This window comes from Melospiza georgiana, chromosome 1 (assembly GCF_028018845.1).
Source record: "Melospiza georgiana isolate bMelGeo1 chromosome 1, bMelGeo1.pri, whole genome shotgun sequence".
In the NCBI taxonomy this organism is placed as follows: domain Eukaryota; kingdom Metazoa; phylum Chordata; class Aves; order Passeriformes; family Passerellidae; genus Melospiza; species Melospiza georgiana.
Window position 1 is genome coordinate 115003698 of NC_080430.1, and position 25882 is coordinate 115029579.

General features: G+C 34.5%; 1 protein-coding gene across 2 annotated transcripts in view; it reads right to left on the reverse strand.

Moving 5' to 3' along the window:
• Positions 1–1273: 1273 nt before the first annotated feature.
• The window catches only part of RB1CC1 (RB1 inducible coiled-coil 1), a 65883-nt gene continuing 41274 nt past the window's right edge, over positions 1274–25882 (reverse strand). Inside the window, exons 14-24 of one of the 2 annotated variants that reach the window (XM_058023280.1) lie at positions 25343–25469; positions 18394–20309; positions 14446–14605; positions 12093–12201; positions 11731–11971; positions 10095–10146; positions 8990–9037; positions 5912–5970; positions 4168–4295; positions 2584–2654; positions 1274–2240 (exon numbers count right to left, since the gene is read on the reverse strand). In XM_058023280.1, coding sequence (XP_057879263.1) covers positions 2163–2240; positions 2584–2654; positions 4168–4295; positions 5912–5970; positions 8990–9037; positions 10095–10146; positions 11731–11971; positions 12093–12201; positions 14446–14605; positions 18394–20309; positions 25343–25469 — 2989 coding nt within the window. In that variant the 3' untranslated portion in view covers positions 1274–2162. Of the gene's footprint in view, positions 2241–2583; positions 2655–4158; positions 4296–5911; positions 5971–8989; positions 9038–10094; positions 10147–11730; positions 11972–12092; positions 12202–14445; positions 14606–18393; positions 20310–25342; positions 25470–25882 lie in introns of both variants that reach the window. The other variant, XM_058023273.1, reaches the window with a different exon arrangement.

Consider the following 25882-nt stretch of genomic DNA (forward strand, 5'->3'; position numbering starts at 1 on the left):
CTTTGAAGTAGATTATTCAATAACAAGAGTGGGGCCTTATGTTATAGCACTGGATTGCCCCTTGCCACACAGATTCACTGCTGCTACTCAAGGAATAACTGCCCTCCCAGAAATGGAAGGAGATTCACTGCCTCTTAGCAAAGCCTGATGGCTTCCAACTAATCCCTGCAAGACTTTCAATATTCACAGCAGTAGTATCTGAGGCTGGGAAAGTTTTGTCAATGGGTAAAAGACATCAAGGCTTCTAAACATTTGGCATAATTAAAGAAATGAGTTACACTATGTGTGCAACTTCTTAAACCACTTGTGACTAAGTTGACTTAAGGAACAAGACTGCACTAAATTGCAGACAGAACTGAATTCCAATATAGCTGAGGGTGAAAAATTCAATGATTAAAAAAAATTGCATCATGGGTTGTTTCTCTGCATTAAACCTATCCTATAGATCTATGTTATTTACGTATTTGACACTGGGCAGTACTCAACTATGGTAATACTATTCTTGACGAACAAGGCACATTAGAAAACTAATTTTAAAAAGTCAGTACCTCAACTAGTAAATTTAACAACCAGGTAAGAAGGCAACTTGACGAAATGACATTCTGTTTTCCACAGATCAATTGTCTTAGATTTATTTAATCAAAGATATGATACAGTTACAAGCCCATGCATTTAATAAAAATCTGAACTTAAAAATTTTATGGAACAAAATTTTAAATAAGGCATATACAGATGTTCCTGGGTATTCAACTGGACTGGTTAGTATAGAGAAATATTATTTGAAACATATGACCAGAAGCATTGAGATTTTCATGTGATCGTTTCTTTACCTCTTCCTCTTCCACTCCACACCTGAAGATAAATCATAGCTGAATAACGCCATGGACTGAATTCTAGGCATGAGCTCATAACTGAACTCATAAATTCCCTTCCCATTGGTTACATATTTATAGTATATCCCTTTTATACTGTTATTAAAAATAAAATAAATAAGACTACATTTAAAAAATGTAGGCGGTATAACTACTAAAAATGTCATTTATGCATTTAATATGCAGGCAAAATTAAAATTTCTGTCTACTTAAATTCATTTTTATGATTACAAGGTAATTCTTGTAATTCCCAAATGCTTTTGAAAATTACTACCTCTCAGAAAATTTGGGTATATCTATGTAATGAGACTGCCGGAGAAACCACAGAGAAGATGCAACAGATTAACGTGAAATAAATACTAGAGATAGTATTTAAAAGGCACACAAATACTTCAAACACATACAGTTTCAAATCTTTATTGTTTTAAAATTCTACATGTCTTTTACAATTACAATAATTTGTTACTTAAATGACTCTTGTATGGTTAATGTACAATGAGTTTTTTCCTGAAACTCAACCATGAAATACAATTTCATCAATATGATTTTTCTAAATAGATTAATACAAGACTTCTGTTTTGTTGGGAAGAACAAGTGCTTCACCTTGAATAAACAGCACAGGTGTCTTCCCTTCAGAATCTGTGTGATCAATCCATCGAAAGTGCTTTTGAAGATTGCAGATCTAACTGTGACTGATTTTCAAAATCAGTGCATCAAATTACAAGGGTTTTTTAACATTAAAGAGCATTTTCATGTAATGAAACAAGCTGCAGTAGTTATTTTTATTCATCTACTGAGGCAAACTCATGTTGAAGAAAAATTATATGATTATCGGCATGCAATGAACACCTTCTTTAAATAGTTGATGAATTTTACACATACAAAGAATCTGTTAAAGAGTGCAAGTACTTTGATAATGATTTCACAAAAGGACATATGCTGGTAATAATGGTAACTAACATTTAACATCTAAATACAAGCTAATGTATATTTAACAGGCAATTAACATGGCAAACAAACCATGTTTCATGTGGTTGCCCTTAGAGAAAATGAACTCATTTGGTCCACACTCTTAAAGTTATCTGGGTAAAAAAATCGAAGCAGTTAGGGCCAGAGTTTTTGATGAATTTCTAAAATGTCACCTGTTAAAAAGTAAAAGCAGTACATCAATGACGTATCTTGTCACATGACCTCAGTATAAAAAGATGGCCTGGTATTTGGAGCGATGAACGAGCACTGAAGGACAAGTCAAAAAAGAATGGAGACAGAATGAACTAAAACTTTGTTGTGTTATACTTTCTTGTTCCATGGTACTGCTTTCACTCTGTAGAATTTTGTACCCAAAGGAACTTTGAATCTGTTTTGTGCCTACAAAAAAAGAATAAAAAAATTAAAATGTGGAATTATTCTACTGGTTTTTGTACTTGTAAGCTCAAACTGATTCCCACTACTCAGTATTCAGGAGACCCTTAGGAGTCTGGCAAGGCTCTGGACAGTGTGGATGCCAATATCCAACCCACTGCTCACTCAACTCTTCTGGTTCCCCTACTCTTGCTATTCACTGACTCAAAAGAAAAGCAGGAATAGCAGAATTTAGGACAATTTTCATCCAACTTCTTATGCAGAGAGAATCTGTCGTAACTGTTAAAAATACTAAAATATACTTTTTTCTCTATTAATCACAGATGATTTCTCATTACTATTTTCTTACCTTTTTTGCCTGGCAATACTCCTTTTCCATCACTTTTCCTAGCACCCACGGTCTCCTAGATGCACCCGATGCTAAAGAGAAAATGTATGCAATATTTTGGATAAGCAACTACAGGTACCAGGATATTACATTATCTTTTCATTAAAAGCAGATTTTTTTAACAGTTTAAATAAATAAACAAACATTAAGTAAGATCAGATTTAAATGCAACATTTTGGTGGCCCTTAGAAGAATAACTTGCAGTACCTAGGCCAACACCAATTTTAACCTATCACAAATACAACCTATCACAAGTGTTCTGATATTTCACTTTCCCACTTCCCTGATGCAGGAATAGAATCAAGACAGTTTCCTGAAGCAATGAGACAGAGACAAATGTGTCCCTCAGGCAGTTGTTAGGTCTTGATATTTATTTTATCGGCAGTTTTCTTAGATTTGTGATTAACTCTATTCAGCAACTGGTAAGGACCAGAGCAAGCCAAGTCAATTTGAAAACAGGTCAGTGAATTAAGTACTCACAGTAACATACAAACTGACATGGCTTTTATCTTATGTATGTCAAAAACCAGTAAGAAAAGTCTACCATATTTCACACAGCTATATATGCACTACTAATGCCATGGGTCAGAATCTCTGCAAGTAAGACAGGCATTTTCCCCTCAGGTTTCACAGATGACAGCAGACTCACAATCCAGTTAGCGCTTAGTGGTCTTCTGGAGAATACACAGTTATTCAAGATCTATCATCTTTCATCATAACTGCAATCTACAGAGAGTCTGCTCAGGGAAATTATTTCACAGCTTGTGACATGCAATAACACAGAAACTTTCACTGGTAAGTTGGGATTAATACAAATTTTCTTTTGATGCATATTCTAAGATGTTTTTACAAAGCTGGGAGCACAGGTGGGTTTGCAAAAAAACATGACTGTTTAAAGACATTTCCATTAATTCATTGGAGCCCATGGTTTAGTGCAAAGCATTGTTATTTTTCCTCATTTAAAAAGATTTCAATTTTGCTAAGTTTAGATAGCTGCCAAAAAAAAGTGAACAAAAATCCTTCAAAATTATGGGACAAAAAAAGTAAATGTGTCATCAACTTGAACATAAAGAAATACTCGAAGTCTTCTCTGAAAATATTATAATAAATACCACTTTAATTTGGTAATATGAGCAAAAATACTGATTGCAAACTCCCATGTACTGTTGCCTACATGTTTTTATTTATTATTTATGCTGAGTAGGTAAAGCAGCCTGATGGGAATGTTAACATACTCTGTGTGTGTACCAAATAGGCATATTCTCCCTGGTTTTTTTTCCCCACAGCTTACTTTGAAGATGCAGATATTTTTTCCAATTTTCCAAGATATTAACATCTATATAAATTTTTAATTTAAAATGTTCTGCTTTGAAAAATATTTTGCACCAGAACAAGTAGCAAAAGCTACAAAGATAGCGGACAACTATTACATGCTTCTTATATTTATCACATACATATAAAAATCACTTAGTGTTAGAAAGTTAAGACTGTTAGTTGTAAGAGGAGATAATAATTAGAAAAAAATCTGACACTTACCACACTCACCTGGTTTGAGATCCAGTGCAGCAAGGGACTCTGAGTGCAAGAAATACAAGGTTGGACTAACAGTAAACAACACGTAGTTGTCATGCCTTTCATCCAAGATAATGAGTACCAAATCGCCAACCTGAAAACTAGGGAAAAAAAGAAAATCACAGAAACTTAACTAAACAAACAGCACAGAAGCCTAAAGCTACATTTATTCCCCATGTATTGCATGAGACCGACTAGGTTGAAGAGCAGCAGACATTTCCACGTGCTATACCAACTCATATACATTTCCTATTTTCTGAGGACAACAAAAGCAGGCTACCTTTAAAAAGTGTTTTTGAAACGTTCTACACCCATCAGCTCAGATTCTTTTTCTCAAAATAACTTTCATTTTTTCTTTAAAACACAATCAGAAATACCTAACTAAATGCCAGTGTTTCAATTTTGTACTGTTTTTTTTCCACTGGTACTTAAGGTAATCATCACTGTAGTGGTGTTTACAAACATTTTTTTGTTGTTTTAAACTGAAAAAAATATGAACACAGAAAAATACAGCAAGAACATTTATGCAGCTTCCAATCTTAAAATTCTAAGCACACAAGACAAGTAAGGAATGAAGTGTTTACCTTTGATAAAATGATGAAAAACCAAAGAAACACTGTGGCAACTGTACATAAAACATTTTAAAATTCCGCTTTTCTGACACCAGGGAACACAAAAACCAAGTTCTCAAGCAAAGTTTCAACTACAGAATTCAGAGAGCAACTTCTGTCTCCAAACTTCTTGTTCCACAGTGTAAAGTGTTGCGAGTAAATTATTTACCCATTAATGAAATGAAATCTAAATTAGCATTAGATCACAAATTAAGCATTAGATCACAAGGGAGCTCTAGGAATAAATATTTCTACTCCTCTGAGGATAAGGGAGGAAGTGCAAAGAAAGTGAAAAACCTCTCAATAGAAGGAGACTACAGATACAAAGACAATCAAATGAGTAAATCTAGAGAAATTTAGGTCATCATCTTTAAAGTTCATTTTTGTATTAAATAAACAATACTCCAAACTTTTCTGCCTAGACTTACTAACTATGAAGACAAGCTATATTGACTTAAAAACATCTCTACTGGACAGATGAATTCTTCTGTCACACAATTTTCCTCCTCAAAATCTACCAAGACACTTGGGACAATTTTCAGATGCTACAGGGAAAAAAATTATTCTTCACATCCTGATCTTGTTACATCAAAAATGAAAACTGGTGTAATTCACAAAACATTAATAGAAAAATCTGTGCAGATTCTCTCTTTCTCCAAAGATTATTTTTATATTATTCAAGAAATATATAAGCCTAATATTAATTGAAAGTTGTCTGAAGCTTTCACATTTTACAAGCATACTTCTTTTTCCAGCAACAATTCTAAATGCAGCTGCTAACAGATTGATGCTATAGCATCATTATGTTTTAGCAAACAAAAAAGTAATCTAAAAAAAGCCTCAGAGAATGCTAGAAATCCTATGGAGTATGGAATTCAAGAAAGTTACTGACAGAGAATTCAAAAAGGCCCTTTCATTGTTTATAAAAATGTTTTATAAAATTTGATTTATGCTCAACTGGGACTGTTTAATAGCTGATGGCTAAATTACAGTGATCTGTGCATCCTTTCACCACAAAGCAAGAACAGTAGAAGTATAACATTAACTATACACTATGTTATTGCAAGCATATCCATCTATATATATGAAAATTAACATGTACTTACTCTCTAATTGCTATTTTTTCAGAATGTCTTGAGGATACTGATGACATGCTTTGAGACATCTATAAAAAGAGAAAAGCTATTAAGTAAAAAGAGAATAGCTATTAAGCTATTAAGTACATACTTCCTATTAAGCAAGCTATGATGAAATGTACATTGCAGGTAAGAGCACAGCAAGATGATTTTTCATTGATTTCAAACACTGCCTAGTCTTGCAGATTTTATACTCACTCAGAAAACCCACCATCCTTTTGTGATCCTGTTCTGTAGTGGGTTTGGTTACTTGTGGTTCGGTTTTGGTTTTTATTATTGTACTTTTTTTTAATGGCTACCTTTGAGTATAAATGTTCCAGCATAACTAACTTCTTCCTCATTATTTAAAACTGGGAAGAGCTTTTCATATCAGTGCCAGTGAAGATTTACTCCGGGCATACACAAGACTTATCATAAATGTGTTCATTCTAACAGAGAAGTCACTGGCACCAGAAAAGGCTGATGGCAGAACACCACAGATTAAACATGTTTATTACAATTAAACTCTATATGTTGAGCTTAAGATAGTCTCTCAGTTTTTCTACAGCCATAAAATCTCAAGTTTATTGTAATCAACAGGGCAGCACTCCCTGGAACAAAACTGGAGTCAGATTTACTAAGACCAAACCAAGGTTCAATTCTGTAACGTTTTGGACATAAGAGTTATCTCCTACATGTATATTTTCCTTTAATTCTGTTTAAATTAATAAAATACTAGCACATGGAACAACTTCAATAGGACAAACTAGACCTAAAAATAAACATAAGTGCACACAAAGTTTCTACGAGAACTGTGACAAGAAATGACAATGGGTAATTAACGCTACTTCTATCTCCAAGGGAACACCCATCCCCTGGGCAGGCAAGTAGCTGGGGAAGCTGCTCAGACATAAATGTATCAGTTCCACTACCCTCTGGTAACCTCCTTACAACAGATAATTCATAATTATTCCACAGAAACTCTGACTAGAGGTAGGTCTTGCAGTTTTTCCACCCATTCCTATGTCCTGGATCATTCATAAATGTTATTCAAATCTAGATTGCTCACACTTGAAGTTCAGCATGTGATTTTTTCAGCTGTAACTCAGATATTGTTCCCTACAGCGAATTTCCTTCCTATTGTCAATCTTGCCCCCTGCCTTCCCCAGAGGCAGTACCAGCCTGTTTTCGTATGAGCCTGAAGCCTATCCACAGCTCATTTTCTTCATTTCTTCAAAGAATGGGTCCAAATTGAATGCAGTGCATCACAGAATGCTCTCAAATTCTGATGACACTTTCAGCAGTTTTATTTACAGGATCCAACTTCAGAATTTTGTTTTTAATTTTTATTTTTTTATTTTAAAAAAGTTTTAGAGGCTACCTTTCTTTCTTGAAAAAGTCACAGCTAGCATGAAATTTGTCAAATTTGTTTAGATTGTTCACAGAAGAGTTTGAGAGTTCTCCTCAGATATACAGACCAGGTATTTTCTTGTTGTTTTTTCAAACTGGAATAAGTGTTAAATGAAAACACAAAATAGCTTGATTTCTGCAGTTTTCCTTAACTTCTAACTTCAAGATAAACAGAACAAACTAGAATGTTGAGAATAATTACATTAAAACCTAGTAAGGAATATTTTATTAATACAATTGTAATAGCCTTTATATAGAAAAAATTGTTCCCTTTCTCAATAACTCATTTACTATAACAAAAATCCAGTAATAACATTCCATGTATTAAAAGGAGCTCCTTTTTGTTCCTTGTAGAAGTAACCTACAAGTTCTTCTGCAAAAGCCCATGACCTATGAAGATTTTCTTTTTCACACATAATGCCTTCTGAGCTCCTTATCTGAAGTACCTCAATAGAAATAAACATGGATATTGAAGTGTTGATGCATATCTCAATTTTAGAAGTGCATTTAAAAGGAGGGGGAGAGGGAAAGAAGGATGAAGAGATAAATGATAAAAACTCACTATGTAAAAACTCACTTTATAAGTAAGGAATTAAAAAGCCATGAAGTTCCATTTAAAAATCAAATTTGAATTGCTTTAGAGACCAAAGAACCACTAATTTCTCCTACATGCCTTTCTATTAATCATAACAAGAATAATCCTCTAGTTGTCTCATACACAGTGTTTCTTCCATTTTATTTTACTCTAATATGACAAGATATCTACAGAGAGGTTTACAAAACTGTCTGGGTGTATTTAGAGTTTTTATTGTAAAAATTACACTTAAATAAATTCTGTGTATTTCACTGATATTCTGAATTAAAAATTATCCTTGAAAAATTATACTTTTAGATGTCTTGCAATCTTTCCCTACACCTGGTATGAAGTCTAACTTTCCACTATAGAGGTATCAGTTCCTACCAAACTTTTAGGTATCACCAGTCACTTAAAGAAAGTGTGATCTCCATGGCCAGTCCAACCAAAGGATGTGCCTGTTTCCTATACACACAGGAATTTTTTTAAGACTTAAAATTGAGACCTGCTAGCATGGACAAAGAGGGAATAAATAAAAGAAGAAGAATTTATACTACAGGAATCAAGGGCACTCTGTCACTAAATTATTTTTCCTTCCATAGGCATTTACTGTAGCATTTTATATGGTGCCTGCCTGGATTTCCAGCTACTAGGCAGAATTATAGTTTCACACCTTACTAAGGTGGCAGGTGCAGTTTTCCCAAAACAATCTGTAAGTTATTGTTAACACTCCCAATTATGCTTAAAGTGTAGGCATATTTATATTCATGTAAACTGGCCTTGAATCTACTGCTGCTGAAAGCTGAGTCATGGTGCCCTGGAAATTACCACCCCACTACCCCAACTCTGGATGGTCTGCGCTCTTTGGGAAGAAGTCACTTCTCAGTCCTGTGAATCTTCTTCCATGAGAAGACTAAGCTCATGTAATCTCTCGAAGGTTATCAGGTTCCCTATCCACCACTTGCCTTTACACTTTAAATATTTTTTAAATTAATAAAAAAAAGTTACATATTAACAAACTTAACATTTTTAAGCTTTTCTTACTTTTTCATGAGGCTTAAAAAATGGATTGCACAAATACTTACCAATCTTTGATTCAATCTCTTATTTTCCTCTTCTTTCAACTGCAAAGTCTAAAAGAAAAACTTAATCTGATTAACTGGATATTATACTTCATATAGTACAAAATTTTTTTTATAAAGTTCTAATATGACTAGAGACCAACTACTTGTACAATGCTACATCCTTCAGTTCTAAAACAATTATCAAAGCATCTTTTGAACAAAGACATGCAAAAAACCCCTTGAAGTCTAGGAATTATCCTAGGGCTACAAACCTTCATGCTATGATTGTACCTGCATAGTCATACTTCTCTTTCAGTTAGAAAAACATGTAAATGATAGAACAGCAAAAGAAATGTAATATATTATTATGTTATAGGTTCTACCCATGACAAATCCTTTGCAATCAAATGACAGAAAAAAGCATGTACATGCTCATAGTCAGAAACACCCAGGCAGTTGCTCCATACAGTGTCACAATCCATTAACAGAAAGCATTCCTGTTCTTTATGTGGTTCCAGTTTTCAGTCCAAGTGATCCTAAAAAGTTGGAAGCTAATGATACCTTTTTTTTAAATAAAAAAAAAAAGGTCAACTTCAAAGACAACTGAGATGAAGTTAGATATGACTGGCCAGTTAAAAATTACTAGAATCTGAAATACTCCAGCATAACTACTAGAGGTTAATCTCACATTTTACCAAGAAGACAGCCTATGAGGAAAAATTACCCATTTTTATGAGAAAGTGGCAAATCAATCTTAAATCCTGTCCAGCTGTTTTGTATTTCTTAATTAGGAAAAGGAGTTCTAACTTTTTTCTCTATAAATTCTCTGTATCAATGATCTGTCATTCCTAAAAAGAGTGACAGATCAGTCACTTGTACCAAAGCCCACATAAACATAACAAGGATAGGCCAAAAGCAATGTTTTAATAGTTAACTTGAATTATTTCAGTGAATTACAGTGATCCAAAAGTACAATGAAAAAAGATTCCCTGAAATCATATTGATAATCTCTGCAGACAATATGATGCATCAGAGCATATAATGGACCACAGCACAACTTCACATGTACATACTTTTAAATACTTAGTCAGAAGTACTTAACCTCACAAACAAACAATCTACTCACTCTTTCTAGCAACATTATCCTCTGCTTTTCTTCAGACATATGAACATTTTCACTAAAAGAGAAAGAAAACGGACAGGTTAAAAACTAACCTTTTTTGAATAATCAAAAATTGTCTTTTCCACACTGACCTGTTATCTTCACTCAGTGGAGAGTGTTATATATTTGCTAGCACAGAAGAAACATCATAGAAAGACACTTAGGAATCAGCATCGATATTTCTGGATGGGGTTTTGGATTTTTTTCTTCCTTCTCTTTAAACCAAAGAGGTTCTTTGTCGCAACAAGCCAGTGAATTTTCAGCCACTGATTAGTTTATCAACCTACATCAGGGCATTTCTTCGTATTTTGCATTGTTTTCAAGACACCAGGATGAAAGATACAGCCCCACATGCTTTGACAGTTAATCCCTGATATTGCAGTTCAGCTCTATCATGTCCCATCTTCCTGGTCTGTAGCTAAAAAGCTACTGGGGAGTATTCCGAAGTGCCCTGGTACTCTCTGGTAGAGACACTAATGTGAACTTGCTACTTGTTGCCTTTCATCTGTGGGATAAACTGAGTACTGGAGCATGATAAAATAAATGCTAACAGCCCAAGTAATTGCTTAAGAACATCAACAGTAATTCCTAAAACAGTTATAATGTACTTTAAAAGCAGTTTAAATAGGGAAGAAACAACGATTTTCTAGTCCAAACCGATTTGGTTGAGAAAACAGACAAGTTTCGGGATGAAACATGCTATAAATCCAATCAAAATTATCAGAAAACTAACAGATTAGAAATAAACAAACCATACTAATCATTACTTCATTTCAGTTAAAAGGCTGTTTAGCTCTCATGCAATAGGAAGCAGTCAACAGAAACCTGTGAAAGTTTCTGTCTAATCATACATTGGGTCATAATTTTTTTGTTCACAAGCTCACCCTAAATTTTTTTCCGTACATCTGTTTTGAAAGTTATAGCAGGGCTATAATGATTACTATAAGAAAGAGCTCTTTTTTAAAATATGGGGTACTTCCTGGTTTTATTATCAGAGCAAGTTTAGCTTGGCAAGGACAAGTTTTCATCTTTACTTCTACAAAGCTGTTAAGTGCTCTGGGTATGTGATTCTGGGTTAGGCAGCATTGGTTGTGATGCACACTGACTAAAGTCAATGTAAGTACATCTAACTATTTTGCTCTTGTCCTCTGATAAAAACCTTGCTCCTCTTGTGTGGTTGTCAGTCAGGTTTCTTACTTCTGTGAAAGGTATGGAGGAGAAGCCTGGGGTTCTTTACAATGCTAGTGGCATGAAAGTGAGACACTGTTCAAGATATGTCAGTAAAATGCAGTAAAATTGTAAAATTACAATTTTCCTTCTGTTTGACTTAAGTTTTGAATACTTAGGTATATTCTTTTACATCATGATTGTGGGGCCAAGTTCCACCTTGAAGCTGCATACTTGAAAGTCATCAAACCCACACATTCCTAATGATTGTGACACCACAACTGTATGTACATGTATGTTTAAAAGAATATTTTCAGGAACAGCACCAAAGGCAGGAGAGTTAAACACGCTCATCTGTACTTCACACTGCCCAAGAGCACACATTTCCAGAATAAGAGCATGCTTTATTTCTGCTCTAATGCTCCATACTTACTGCACAGCCATCATACTGGTTTCCATCGTGGAATCCATTCTCCCCTCAGCCCCAAAGTCAGCAACCAATCTCTCTGTGTCTGTGGGCACATCAGCTGCACAGGCTCCACAAGCTTCTGATGCTGCTGCCAAGTAGGTTGATGGAGAAAAATTACTACTTCTCAGTTTATTAACTTCTTCTTCAAGTTTCTTCTTCTCCTCAAGTAAGCGAGCTCTATCTTCAGAAAGTGTTTCAATCAAATCTATGACATAAACAAACAGAATTTCTTTTAATTACAGCAACACCAAGGATCAAAGCCAATCTGCAAATGGAATGGAACAGTCCTATTAGAAAGGATAAAACTTCCTCAGAACTTTGCTTACCCTTATCTTTTTCTTGCTGTTGTGAAAGCACTTTTAATTTGTCACTAAGATCATTAATTATGTTTTCTTTTTTCATTTTCTCTCTTGCCAGAACAGTGTTAAAGTTGGTCTGAAAACAGAGAGGAAGTATTACTGAAATAAGGAACGTACTGTAAGAATGTAATGCAAGATAGTACAAAAAGACAGCATGTATTTCAGTTTTCTACAATAAAAGAAGAAATCAAAACTTTACTTATTGCTTTGGTGAAGAAATAAAATGTCAGTACATTTTATTTTTATGTTTTTCTTTAAAAGTTTTAGTAATTAATTTTACTTTTAACCCTCTCATTCCCTCAAGCCTGATACATTCAAGCAGTATAGCAAAAATAATTTTTAAAAACCATAAATTGATTTTTTTTAATACTTTTTATTCTAGTTAATGTAAATTACTTGAGCATTCTATATTTAAAACAGTTACTTGAAGGGTTCATATTATTAAGATAAAGCTGAACTGCATCCAGATATGTTACATAAAATGAAAAAGGAAAAATACCCTTATGAATACACTATAAACTGAAATAAAAATACATTTCAAGTCATGCATTAATTCTTCAGTGAACAATTAATTATTGCAAAAGATACACAGGAATCCTGGTTAATAGCTTGAATAGGTGAACATAAGAAGTGGCCAGCATAGCCTTCAGTACCAGTCTAACAAATCTTTCCAGTTCTCCAGTACTTCTATTGATCATTGTGCCCTTTAACTCTTAGGGTGCTGCTGAAGAGACAGACAAAACCTACTAAAAACCATCTACTAAAGGATATTTCAAATTACTTTTAATTTTTCTGTGACTTTGAAGATTCTCTTGATATATGCCTATCAACTCTTAAAATGCAAACTATTTGGTGGGCTGCACAACTTACATAGGGCACAGCAGCCTTTGTTATATGTCTGCATAACATAACTCTGTTATACATATATATATGACATCTATACATATATATAACTTTGTTATATGTCTACATATAACAAGTGACACCTCTGAGGAAACTTCCCAGAGGAAAAAAAAAAAAAAAAACAAAACCCAAAAAAGACAAAGGCAAGACTAAACAGACAAAGTATTCAGTAATCAGCAGAGGCAGTGAAGTAAACTCTCAGCACTGACTGATACACCCTTTTTCTGGGTTTGGAGTGTTTGTTTGCTTTGGTTGGGGTCTCTTTTGGGGTTGTTCATTGTTTGTTGTTTTTTTTAAAAAGATCCAGCTTTCCCTGGAATTTGCTGCCAATGCCTCAGAACCTTCCCTTCCACGCTCTGTTCAAGAAATGAAGAATACTCTTAGATAATGAGGAAACTAGAATACTACGGAATATTGGAAAAATAAATCAAATTATTACCAATCTAGGAAAAAATTTCCTATTAGATCTACTATGTAAGGCTAACTTCAGCATTAATGCCTGTAGCCCAATTGCAGTAAGACCCCTTTCTTTATAGTCATCTGCAATTTTGTGTTCCCTACTCCCTGTATCACGTGATTAATTGCATTCATTCACCAAGCTGGCTGATCACCACCCTTGTCTCTATGTCCTTATGTGATCCTACCACAGCTACAGTAGGGAGAAGTGCTTAAAACAGAAAATCCTTTCTCAGTGTTTAAATGCAACAAAGCTGCAGATAATAGCTGTTACTAACAGATTTAATTTAAGAACTTGAGACTCCTCTACAGAAACTAAGAACCCCAAGATGTTTTGAAAGGAAAAAATGTGCGGATTCAGATGTAAAATAATAATCCAGTGCAATGCGATTTTTATCAAGATAAGGACTACACAGTGGCTTTAAGTTTATTACGTAAAATGCAACATACATTGCTTGAACCTCAAAATACAATATGTTTATGCTTTGAACCTCAAAACACCATCTGTCCATGGTAATATACTTTAAAAGCTAGTGAAATACTAATTGATTCCAGATCAATTAGTATTTCAAATAATTATGTGGTGTCCACAAATTTTTTAATACCTGGTCTTTCTGCAGTTAAAGAAATGAATAAATATAGATTCCAAGCACTTCAGCAAAAGAAGTCACAAAAACTGAATCTGGATTGCCAGTTGTTTGGTAATTGGTTTTGCCTTCTGTTTGTTTTTTTTTTTTTTTTTTGTGGAGTTTTTTTGTTTGTTTCTTTGTTGTATTTTTTCTCCTTAACGCTTAAATGTTTGATTACATTAACACATCATATCCTGGCTTCAGATAATCACACAAGTTTAGAATGTGCAAGTGTTACAGAGCAAAAGAGAAAACCGTACTCTAACTTCAAAGCAGCAAAAGAACACAATTGTTCTGGGAGCAAAAATAATTTTTAAAAAATTCAGCTTTACCTGCTGCTCTGCAGTGAGTGATGTTCTGATGTTCTGCATTTCTTCATTTTTTCTTTTCTCTTGTTCTTCAAGTTGCTCTAAGAATTTCATTTTTTCTTCCTGAAGCTTCTCCTGAAGTTCAGCGACTAAGTTTGATTCAGCAGATGATTCAGCAGGAGGACTTAAAAGAAAATGTTTAGGCTTTAAGTGTGCAGCATATACCAAGCCCCACAATACATGAAATAAACATACACACAAAAAGTCAGACGTTCATTTTGAGACATTATTTCTGAAATATTTAATAAATACTATATTATAAATAAACCATTACTAACTTCAGTTCTACTTTTTAATCATGAGCATCTCACCAATTCTTACTCGAGTTTTCTCTCTTTTTAGCATAGCATGCTGGCTCTAATTTTGAAGTTTTGTGGTGGGGGAGGACTTTTGTTTATACTTTTAGTAATGTAAAAAAGTCAGGAAAGTGGTAAAAAGAAACTATCAACTTCACAAAAATACTTAGTATGTCAAAATGCAAAGTCTTCAGAAATATCACATAAGGAAAATAATTCAGCGGAAATCTGATGCTAAGGAATCAAGATGTGAAACTCAAAACTCCGGATTGCAGAATCTGGAGGACAGCAGTGATGATCATAAAAGAAGGAAACCGTCACAGTCACAAAGGCAGGATAATGACCTTAAATGGCTTTTGACACAATGTTACATAAGCCAAGTATTTCTCACTACTGAAACAAAAACTAACTACACTCTTCTGTGCTTTGGCTTGAGTTATCAAGAATGCCTCTGAAGAACTTTAGAATAGAGAAACCCTGTTGTTGGGCAACAATTGTGAAAAATTGTATTATTTTAAGTTTCTATTATTCATCTGCACCAGAATCATATTAAAACCATATTGATATTACAACTAATAATATTTAAACCCAAAGCTCTTAGCTGAACTAAACCAAAGCAGAAATCATCTGCCTCTCAGATGGATTGCCTGCACTACTGCTTGCAAATGACAGCCAAGTAAAAGATATTGCTGCTCTGCAAAGGATGCTAGCACATTACCAGTTCTCATACCTCATCACTCTACCAGGCAGTAGGTTTAAATACTTACTCTGAAAAGGTCTTGTCAACTACAGCAACAGTGACAATGGCTAACTTTATTATTTTCAAGATACCAAAAGCACATATCTTCAGATATGTGGGGTTTCTTTGCAAGCAAACACTTGCATTGCTCTAAGATGAATGTACTTAACAACACTGTTACTTTTTTTACCACATGGGGATATAGTGAATATACAAACTATTATGCAGCAGCTAAGCACTCAAAAAGCCCATAAGAAGCTCTAAATAAAAGAGCTCTAAAAGCCAACTGAAGTTCTCAAGAGTAGCTAAACAGCCTCTGACATTCTAGAAGTCAGAAGTAAAATAAGCAGAGAAAACAAAGTCATGAAACACTCAGGCAAATATTTTTTTGTGCCACCAAGTAAACATTTTCATGCTTGATTAAATTTCAATTTATTTCTAAGGGAAGCCTAGCTAGGAGAGAGAGGACATGCACTTGGTGAAGCTCCACTACATATGGTGGTGTGACAGAAGTGGCTGGGCAATACTAAGACTGCAACATACCAAAGCAGTAATTCCATCTTTAAAGCAGTTGGGATTCCTATTCTACTTTTAACATTCTTTAGAGTATTATAGATATTTTAACTAACCAGAAAACTGCTTCAAAATGCTTAACAACAAGTCATTAAAAATATTGTGGTTTTCTCTACTGTTTTACACTACTACATAGTGCAGAAAGAGGAAATGAAACCACAAATGCCTTGCAGTTTTACTATCTTTCTTAATCAAAATGACTTGATTTTCAGACACACCAAACTATGTTAATTTTTATACTGTGGTAATGCATGGATAGCAAACATTCCTTTGTTGCCTCTTAATATTTTTGTTAATTTCCATGGAAAACCCTAAATTCCTGATACCAATACAGTATCCAGGTAAAATTTAACAATCTGTCTCTTCATCTGTACCTTCTGAATGGCTTACGTAACATTACTCTTGCAGAAAACAACAAACATATAGTCACATGCCAAATAAAAGCTGTTTTCTACCATTACAACTGCTAAACAATGAGTGAGAATAACAAATCAACCTGAGTTATTGACATAGCTTGGGGTTTTAAGAATTCAAAAATCAAACAGTAAATAGTGACTTTGAAATCTTAGGACAGATTTACTCAACATATAAGCACTCTGGAGATAAAAACATAGTATATATCTTGATTCCTAGAGAAAAAAAAAATAACAGCAGAACAAAGGCATAAAAAGAAGCCTGAGGAGGCAAAATATATTTCAATGTCACACTAAAACTTAAATTATTTTACAGAATTTTGTAACAAACTAACAGCACTTCTTTGGATTGAAACAGATAATATTTCTTTGAAATACATTATCTATTTTATCCAGTTTGGATAAGAATACACACAGCTGTAATCACAAGTTGAAAGTTAAGTGTAGGTGGATTTTTAAAAAAAGTCTGATGACACAGCTACATCTTTTTCCTGTTGAGTCAAGTTCTTCAAATTTCTACAATGCATAAATACACAGAAAATGAAAAGAATGCAGAATTTATCTTTTTTTCTTCTCATCACACCATATTTCATTGAGAGAATATTTCCTTCAATTAAGAAGGGCTGTTCTTAGATTTCATTATCCCAAACTTAATTCAAAGCAGCAATATTATCTTGATGCATTTCTTTATACACTGACAAGCAAACACAGGCACTAACACAACATCACATAATCATGCACTTGCTTGCACATGAAAATCCTGAGGTAGCAGACAATTCCAGTGAAGCAGATATTCTCATTTCCCTTGGACTATGACTATGCTGTTGGACTCTGCATGACCTCCCCTCTCCTATCTTTTTTTCTTTTAACAGTACCTTGATACTAAAAATTTAAAAGCTAACTTAAGTCTGTACTCATTTTTTTGCAATATTCTTGCTTTTATGTCAATTCTGTCCATTTTATTGGTCTTTTCCCATTTCACATACTTGGTATAGCCTAATACCTGGGAAAAAATTTCTCTATTAAGATATTTTACAAACAAGATTGATCTGCTGCATTGATTCACACCACAAGAACATAAATGATAAATGCTAGCATTTAAAAAAAATACTGTTGCTAAGCCTTAGTCACATGGAAAAATTCTACTATTTCCATTCTATAACAACATAATGTAGGCTGCTGGCAGGCATTACAAACTCATAAGTATGTAAGATACAATAGAAAGAGTAATTCTACGCATTCTTGGCTAGGGAAAAACATATTTTTAAAATGGAAAAATCTCTCCAGAAATTAACAAAGAAAAATGGTGATGTTAGGATGTTATTTAAGAATATGTTGCACCTTTGTGTTTCATTATGAAACTCAAACTGAAGACACTGAAATAGGTAAGTGGGGCAGCAAAGGTCATTGGAAGTGCATGTGGCCATGGGACAGCTCTCAGTCAATCCTGTATAAACTCCCACACAAGTTTTCATGCCCCATTATCACCAAGCTGGTGTACAGTTAGCCAATAAGGAAAGTTATCAGGCTACCCAAAAGCCAGCCACTGCATGCTCCCACAGTGCTAGCAGAGCAAGGATGGGAAAAGAGAGGGGCTGAGACCATCAAAATTGCAATTTGCTACTGTGAAAACACTCCTTCAACATGACTGAAATATAAAACTTTCGTTGCTGTCTTGAAATAATCCTGTGTAACATATTTTACAGTCCTTGAAATAAACTACAGAAATGAGAACACCACTACCTATAAATATTTTGAAATGTGAATATAGAAACCAATACAGATAAACACTACTACAAATACAACAATCTTAGTTACTGCACAGCATGTAATAAATATACCATATTGATTAAAATACTAGGAAAACACAATAACTTAATTCTTACAGTACCTCTGATTCACTTGCATCTCAAGTTGCAGTATTTTTTCCAAAAGTCCTTTTTCAGCAGCTTCCCTCTGTAATTCCAACTCTTTACAAGCAGTTTGTACTGCATCCTCTTTTTCACAATTGAGCTTCTGAATGAGCAACTGCCTGTCTTGTTCTTGGTTAGATATTAACAGTTCTTTCTCTTCCTTTAGCTTATGGATAATAGCTTCATATTTTTCCTGCTGCTCACAGAGAGACAATTTTTCTGTTTTTTCCTTCTCTAGGGCAGTCATTTCCAACTCTAACTTACTTTGCAGTTCTGTTATTTGCTCTGAAAGTCTTTTTTCTGCCTCAGCAGTTTTTTGATGAAGAAGCGTTACTTTATTTAACTCAGTTCTAAGCAAATTTGATTCTTCTTCATACCTATTTACTAGCTCAGAAATACACTGATCTTTCTCAATTGTCATCAGAGTCCTTAGTTCTGATAAGCCCACTTGATGTTCATCACTGCTGATTTGTATTTTATTGTTTAATTTATCTATCTCCTTTCTTAAGCTTTCAGTTTCCTTGTCAACCTGAGATCTTAAGGTCTCTTGTTGCTGATTTCTGCTTTCTTCCAAAAGAAGCTTCATTTCATCAGTTTCTGCCTCTTTCAGGGCAAGTTCAACTTCTAGTTTGCACCTCAAATCAGACAGATCTGAAACCTTCAGTTGTAACTCTTCTACTTGTTGTTGTTTCTCTTTCATAACTACCTCATGAGATTCCTGCATTTGTTCAAGTCTATGCTCGTTCTCTTTTTTTAACTTATCCAAACAGTCCTTGTGCTCAGCTAGGACCTTCTCAAATTCCTGTAAATGCCTGGCTTGTAGGTTGCTTTCCAGTTCTTTTAAATGGCTTTGCTCTAAACTCTCAAGTTCTGCCCTCAGGAGTTGTAGTTTCTCGTTGTTTTCAACATGAAGTTTTTTCAAGTCTTCAAGTACAATTTCACGTGACTGCCTCAGCTCCTTGATTTCAGAATTTTGTGTCTCCATTTGGCATTCCAATTCAAGTAATTTCTGGTCTTTTTCATTCTGAAGGCAAACCACAGCTTCTTTCTCATTCTTTACTATTGCAAATTCATCATTCTTATTCTGAAGAACTTCCTCAAGACCTAACAGGTCACCTTTTAACTTTTTGATTTTCTTTTTACTTTCTTCACCATCCTCCAGTAATTTGTTAATTTTAGATTCATACTCACTTCTCAAAGACTGTAATTCATTTTGATGTTTATCATTTAGCGTTTTTTCAAGTGAAAGCTTTACCTTTTCAATCGTATTTACTATTTCTAAGGAAGTACATTTTAAAGAATTAGAAAAGTCACACTGTTCTCTTTGTACAAGTGTTTTGAAATGGCAAAGATCTTCTTTTATACCTCTTAAATGTACCTTCGAGTCTTGTGCAATAACTCTACACTTCTCCACACAAACACTGAGAGAAGCATTTTCTACTGAAACATCCTTTACACAAGAACTTGTATCTTGCATACGCCTACTGTCTATTGCATTGATAACTGAAGAATAAAGAGATTCCACCATCATTTCTGGGCTTTGTGGGTCACTTACGACATTAGGAGACACTAGATTTTCTTCTATTACAAATTCATTTACTGCTGACATAAAGTCAGATTCTGGGCTCTCTGCCAATGAATCCAAGTCTAATGATCCTTGCTTAAGAGCTTGCTCCAAGTTTGGATGGGCAATAGTTTCAAAATCGAACGTGTGAGCATCAATGCTGTCTGGAGACAATTCTTCCAATGGAGCTGGGGGACACACAGGAGGACACAGGGGACCCTGAAGACTGAGTGATGGAGGAGTTCTTGAAGAGGTAGCAATTGCGGTTCCTGTAGCACTTTCCGTCCTTGGCGTGGTAGCAGATTGTGGCGATGCTTGACTATTGGAGGCCTACAAGTTATAAAACAAGAAATAAATATCAAATGATAATCAGAACTGTTAATATTAAAAATTAATTCAAAATCACAAGACAAAACAAGAACTTTAAAAAATCAGCCTTATTATTTGTAACGATTCAAAATATGTACTACTAAAACTTAAGCAAAAATTGCAGAAAATCAAGGAGATCTTCCATTAAGTTTCAGAAAAGCATCATTTGTTAACACATAAATACTAAATGTTCACCTACCCCAAAGTCCTATGTAGAGCATAGTCAACTGTATCTTACCAGTCAGAAACAGTCACTGGTTCTTTACAGCCTACGTATTTCAGTTTTCCTAATAATTTCATTAGTAAAATATTTTTATTCTATTATTGCCAATATTGTAATTAAAAACTCCTTTATGCTATTAACTATTATACACAACATGGAATATGGAAGCCCTAAAGCCAACAATACATCTATAGATTCTTAAGACAAAAATATAAAACTTCAGGTTCAGCAAGTGCAAAACACTTTCCAGTGTAAGCCAAAAAGCAATGTACAGCCTCAGTATCCACCAAGGACACATTCCTGAAACAGTCTGTAATAGGATGGATAGAGAAGCCATTTTTCCTAGGAAAATTATAGTGAAACACACACAGTTAAAATACATATGGCAAGTAGTGTGACACACAATTGAGGGGTATGCACAGGATCATCAGGATCACAAGCTGGAAGAGATGCAAAGCTTTCTGAACATATCAGTGCTCTGAAAGATCCCAGATGCATTCTCTGTAACACCATAGCTCAACTATTACCTCCTTGCTCTTCCATCCTTCATCACTAAGAACTTGCTTGATTTTATTCATTTAAGAAATCTAACAACCTTGAAAAGAAAGAGTTCCTGAAGAAAAACTCATGGGAATTTTTCTAGCAGAAAATTCCCATAAAATGTTCAGTCTCAAAGTGCTGGAAATCTGGGGGTGCTCTTCAACACTCCAACACTGTCTCCAGCTGATAATTCTGTGATCTTGCTCATGCCTCTTTCCCAAACCATCTACACTGCCTCAATGCAACTAGAATGCATGTCTGGTGTTATTTACTATGTTAGCTATTACTGAAAAACCTCTGCCATCCACTGAATTCAGCTACTTGACTGGCAACAGTTAGTGGAGCTCAGCAATACATGTTCAGCAACAGCAAAAATCCCAGAAAGTGACAGACATTGACCTGCTGTTGTATAAATAGCCATTTTTTGCTGTTTCTATCTTGTACAAATGATTGTTACTCAAAAAGGGACCTTACCCTCCTCTGCACCAAGGAAATATTCCTTAAAGGAGATATAGCATGTTTAACAATTCACAGCTGTGATTTAAGAAGAATCCATTTCCAGTTTCAATGCTCATCTATTTAGCAGAGTTGCATTTGCACCTCAGCTCCCTTAGCTTTGCATCTTTATGAATCTAAATCATACAATGATTTTTTGAATACATTGTAAAAAATCCTTGTGATCATTGCATACAGAATACTGTATTTACAAAAAGTGAACAGGACGAGACAAAAAAAAATGAAAAGGAAATGCTCCTTTTTGAATTATTCTGTTAGCCCATGTTTAGGCATTTCCCTTGGACTTCATTTCTGCTTGTTGTTTATCTAAGAAAACTTACAATAATATATGTTGAAGGGTACTGTGTATGCTGATTAATGTCTAGGTTCAAAGCATACTTTAGGTGACAAATATCTACCATTAATATACCAGAAACAGTAACAAAAACTATCATCACAGGTATCAACCACACACTAGAAAAAGCAATTCAAAGACTTTGAATATGGGAAAGTCTTACAGAAACCCACATGCAAAGGAATGATAGTATCTGCTTTTGGCAACCCTGCAGAATCATCCTAGAAGATAAAAAGTAAGGACTTAGCATAAAGAAGAAAAAAAAAATAGTCACTCTGTGGAGCAATAATGAACTCTGTTTCCTCATGACCTGGGTCTGTAGCACACTACATGCCTCAGCAGCGGCTTTTGTGAGTTGGGAGTCGAGTGAGAGCACCAGATTACTGCTTAGAGAAGAGTTAAACCTCACATTTGGAGTATCTGAAACTCTATGAAGACTTTATTTACTGAGGAGCCTGAGCCTGCCATCTAGTCTGTTTACAGTCTACAGGCAGCAATGTATGCACTTGTCATAGACTAATTTTTGTAATGACAAAGGAAGAGGAGTCAAGAGCAAACAACAAAAAAAATAGAGATAGAAAACCAGAATTAATTTCCAAGTTCTCAGGCATTGCAAGACTACGTGCCTTGCTCTAATTATGTTACTACAAAAAAAAAAATAATCAGGGATGCTCCAATTCTCAGGAAGATTACAAGCAGTGTTTCAATTCCAAACTCAACTAGAAGAAATGGTACATTTATGATCTGATTTGAAAAGCCAGCTTCCAACAAAAACTTTTAACACCAAAGGATTGCATATGTTAATTACCTACTAATCACCGAGAAGACACCTTAATCACCTTACCCATGGGCACCTTAGCTTTTCCTGGACACCTTTAACCCAACTGCTGACCTGCTTAAACTTTGTATTATGGAAATAAGAGGGCACAGCAACATCTTTGAGGCTATTAAATTACAAAGAACAAGCAGAAGGTCTTAAAAATGAAAACAGATTTCAAAGTATTAACAAATTAAACAAATATCCACAAAAACGTCATTTAACTACTCCAATGTAACACTAAAGTAAAAAAATATCATTAATGTTCTATGAACTTGAAAACTGAAATAATAAGAGCTATGGAGACACTTGAAAAGAAATACTCTCAACACCCCCAGTAAGTAATTCAATCTCCTCTGACTTGCTCTTTATTCCCTTATCTGCAGCCACAACATTTCCCTCCTGCCTAAAGCAACTATCAAAGAACAGTTGCTGTGGCTGATGCAGTAGGATGAACTTCCACTTGATCCAGACAGAATTAAACTGCTGTACTACCAACAAGCCAGGGAAAGTATCCCAGTCAAATCTGAAGAACAAAGCTTCTGCTGCCACTAGTATGGAAAGGGAAATGCCAGTGTCTCTTTTGTAGAGTATGAGAATAATAATATGGGCAGCATTCAACACCTGCACAGCCAACTCTGCACCAAGCTGGGACAGTTCACCACCAGAAAAAGTGGATGCTTGAAGATGTAGGTATCTTCATGACAATTATCAAATGTTTATTTATTCTTCTAATTATTTATTGTGAATTCTCAGCAATACTGAAGATATAAAAAGGAGCATTTTAAATTTTACTTCAGTAATTCTACACAGGCAAAAGTAGTACAATTTAAAAAAACACTTCTATATTAGCTGCAGAGCAAACCAACACAGAGAAAGACCTTGTGTCTTTCATCAAGTAGCAAAAAAGAACATTTGAAAAGTAAAAAAAATCTCTGACAAATCTGTTTGCTTCAATTCCAAAAAGAGTTCAAATGAATCACTGAAATGACACACAGAGATGGGCATTTTCAAGCTGACATCATGAATGGCCCAGCTCTGATTGTGCAATGCAATTTGTTCCAAGGAAAGAGACAATTATCCAAATCTGTCTAAGCACCTGAAATTTCTGTGTGACTGAAGAATCCAAATTAGTCAAACAAAAGCAAAATAAGAGAGCGTATTTTCCTGATTTGGCAAACACCTTTTTCAGTACAGCTAGATACTTAGAATTTTTTTTCAGATAAGTACGTCTGAAGTAAGAAGGGGAAATTATAAACTTCACAAATTCAGATATATTTCCTGCTTATCTTTCTAATGTACTTGTGTATATTTTGAATTAAAACCTAAATTTCACATTCTTCTGACACTGAAAGTCTTTGTGAAAAAATTAATTTATTAGAACAACTGTTACTATCCTAATTTCTTATGAGATAAATTTCAGGATTTGGGACTCCATATTGGGAGTGAATGCCTATATTCTAGATCAAGGTCTGTTGTAAGGGCATGTTCAGAAAACACCAAAATTTCACAGAATTTCACTTCCAGCAATTTCAATGTCTGTCACAGTGTTCAGGCCCAAATAGTCTTATTCTTAATGGCTGTTCATTTGAAAAACAATCTTCATAAAAAGAGAAAATAGCTGGGAAATAATACTTAAGTAATACACCTTTTCAATATTACAGACCAAAAAGCAGCCCAGATTTCATATTTTACATAAATAAAAGACTTTCAATAAATATCCTGTTCAAATCCCAGAGAACTTCATGTCACTTGTTTAAGCAGGAAATTGTTATTCAAAATTAAACATGACCATAGCTTTATCTGTTATATAAGATGCTTCCCAGTCAGCCAAGTGCATACAAGAATTTACAATGCAGACAATAACACAGACCCTGGAAAAACCTACTGATTTTCTACAGCAAAAGAAACCCAGTTTGAAGCAGTTAACTGCACAAAAAATAATCTTAAGCATTGCTAAATTCACCCAGTGTTTCCCTGAGAAAGGCCACAGTCAGAAGCTAAAAGGAACCTATTGGGTGTACTATGGAATTTAGAGGCTGCATGCACAGAAGCAGAAGTGATTGGCAGAAACACAGTTTCTAGGGGAAGGAATCCGCTTGACAGGCAGAGCGAAACTAGGAAGGGATCTTTTTTCCCATCTGTTCCTTCTGCACTCAAAGAGAAAGACTGCACAACAGCCAACCAAAGTCCTAAAATCTCCTTAACTGCTTGTGCCAAAAGGGCCTAAGAAACAACGCAGAAATCCAGAGAAGTAACAAATTCACTGAATACAAACTAAAGCAATGCATTCTGCAGACAGAAGATTTGAAAGTGACAGAAAACAAAAATGTAAACAGAGCAACTCTACCCCTACAACTTCTGTGGAATACAAACATCTATAAAATATTCTCAGAATATTTACTACTTCATTATTAGGAAGAAAACTTATGCAGTTAATCTTCACATCAAGGAAAAAAAAAAAAGATGCATTCCAAAGTGTTTGATAAAACAATGTTATGAAAATATTCTACTGTTTTACATTTAATATTCTCTTTTTTATTGATAAAGAAAAGCAAAAATACCTTTTGCTCATTCAGCAGGTCTGTAATAGTTTGTGACATTTCATCCAAACTCTGTGCTGCCTTGACCAGGTTATGTAGAGCACGTACATGCTGGTGAAGAGGTTCAAAGTCACAAAGTATGGGAACCCTTAAAAACAGTACAGGATTACTTTTTTTCCACACTGTTTGTTTAATATTCCAATCTACTAAATTATTATGTGTATATTTCAACAATACTAAGCTTGCCTCTCTATAAAGTCTGTATTTTCCTAATTTCATCTATTTTATATGAAAAAAAAAGTCTATGAAGACTCCCTGGTATTTTGTTTAAAATTTAAAACTTAGGCACTTTTAAGGAGTTCATAACAATAAACACAGTAATGACCAAGTAATTCCAGTCTTTCCTCCCAAGGAAAGCATTTGCCAGTAGTACCTAGAGTTCCAATGACAGTAACAGATGTGATTAGATATCTAATTGAAGCACTTGTGTTTGCAAATGACTATATTTTGTCTCTAGTTGGATGCTCTCCAATCCAGCTCTTCCTCTGAACAAGCAATTAA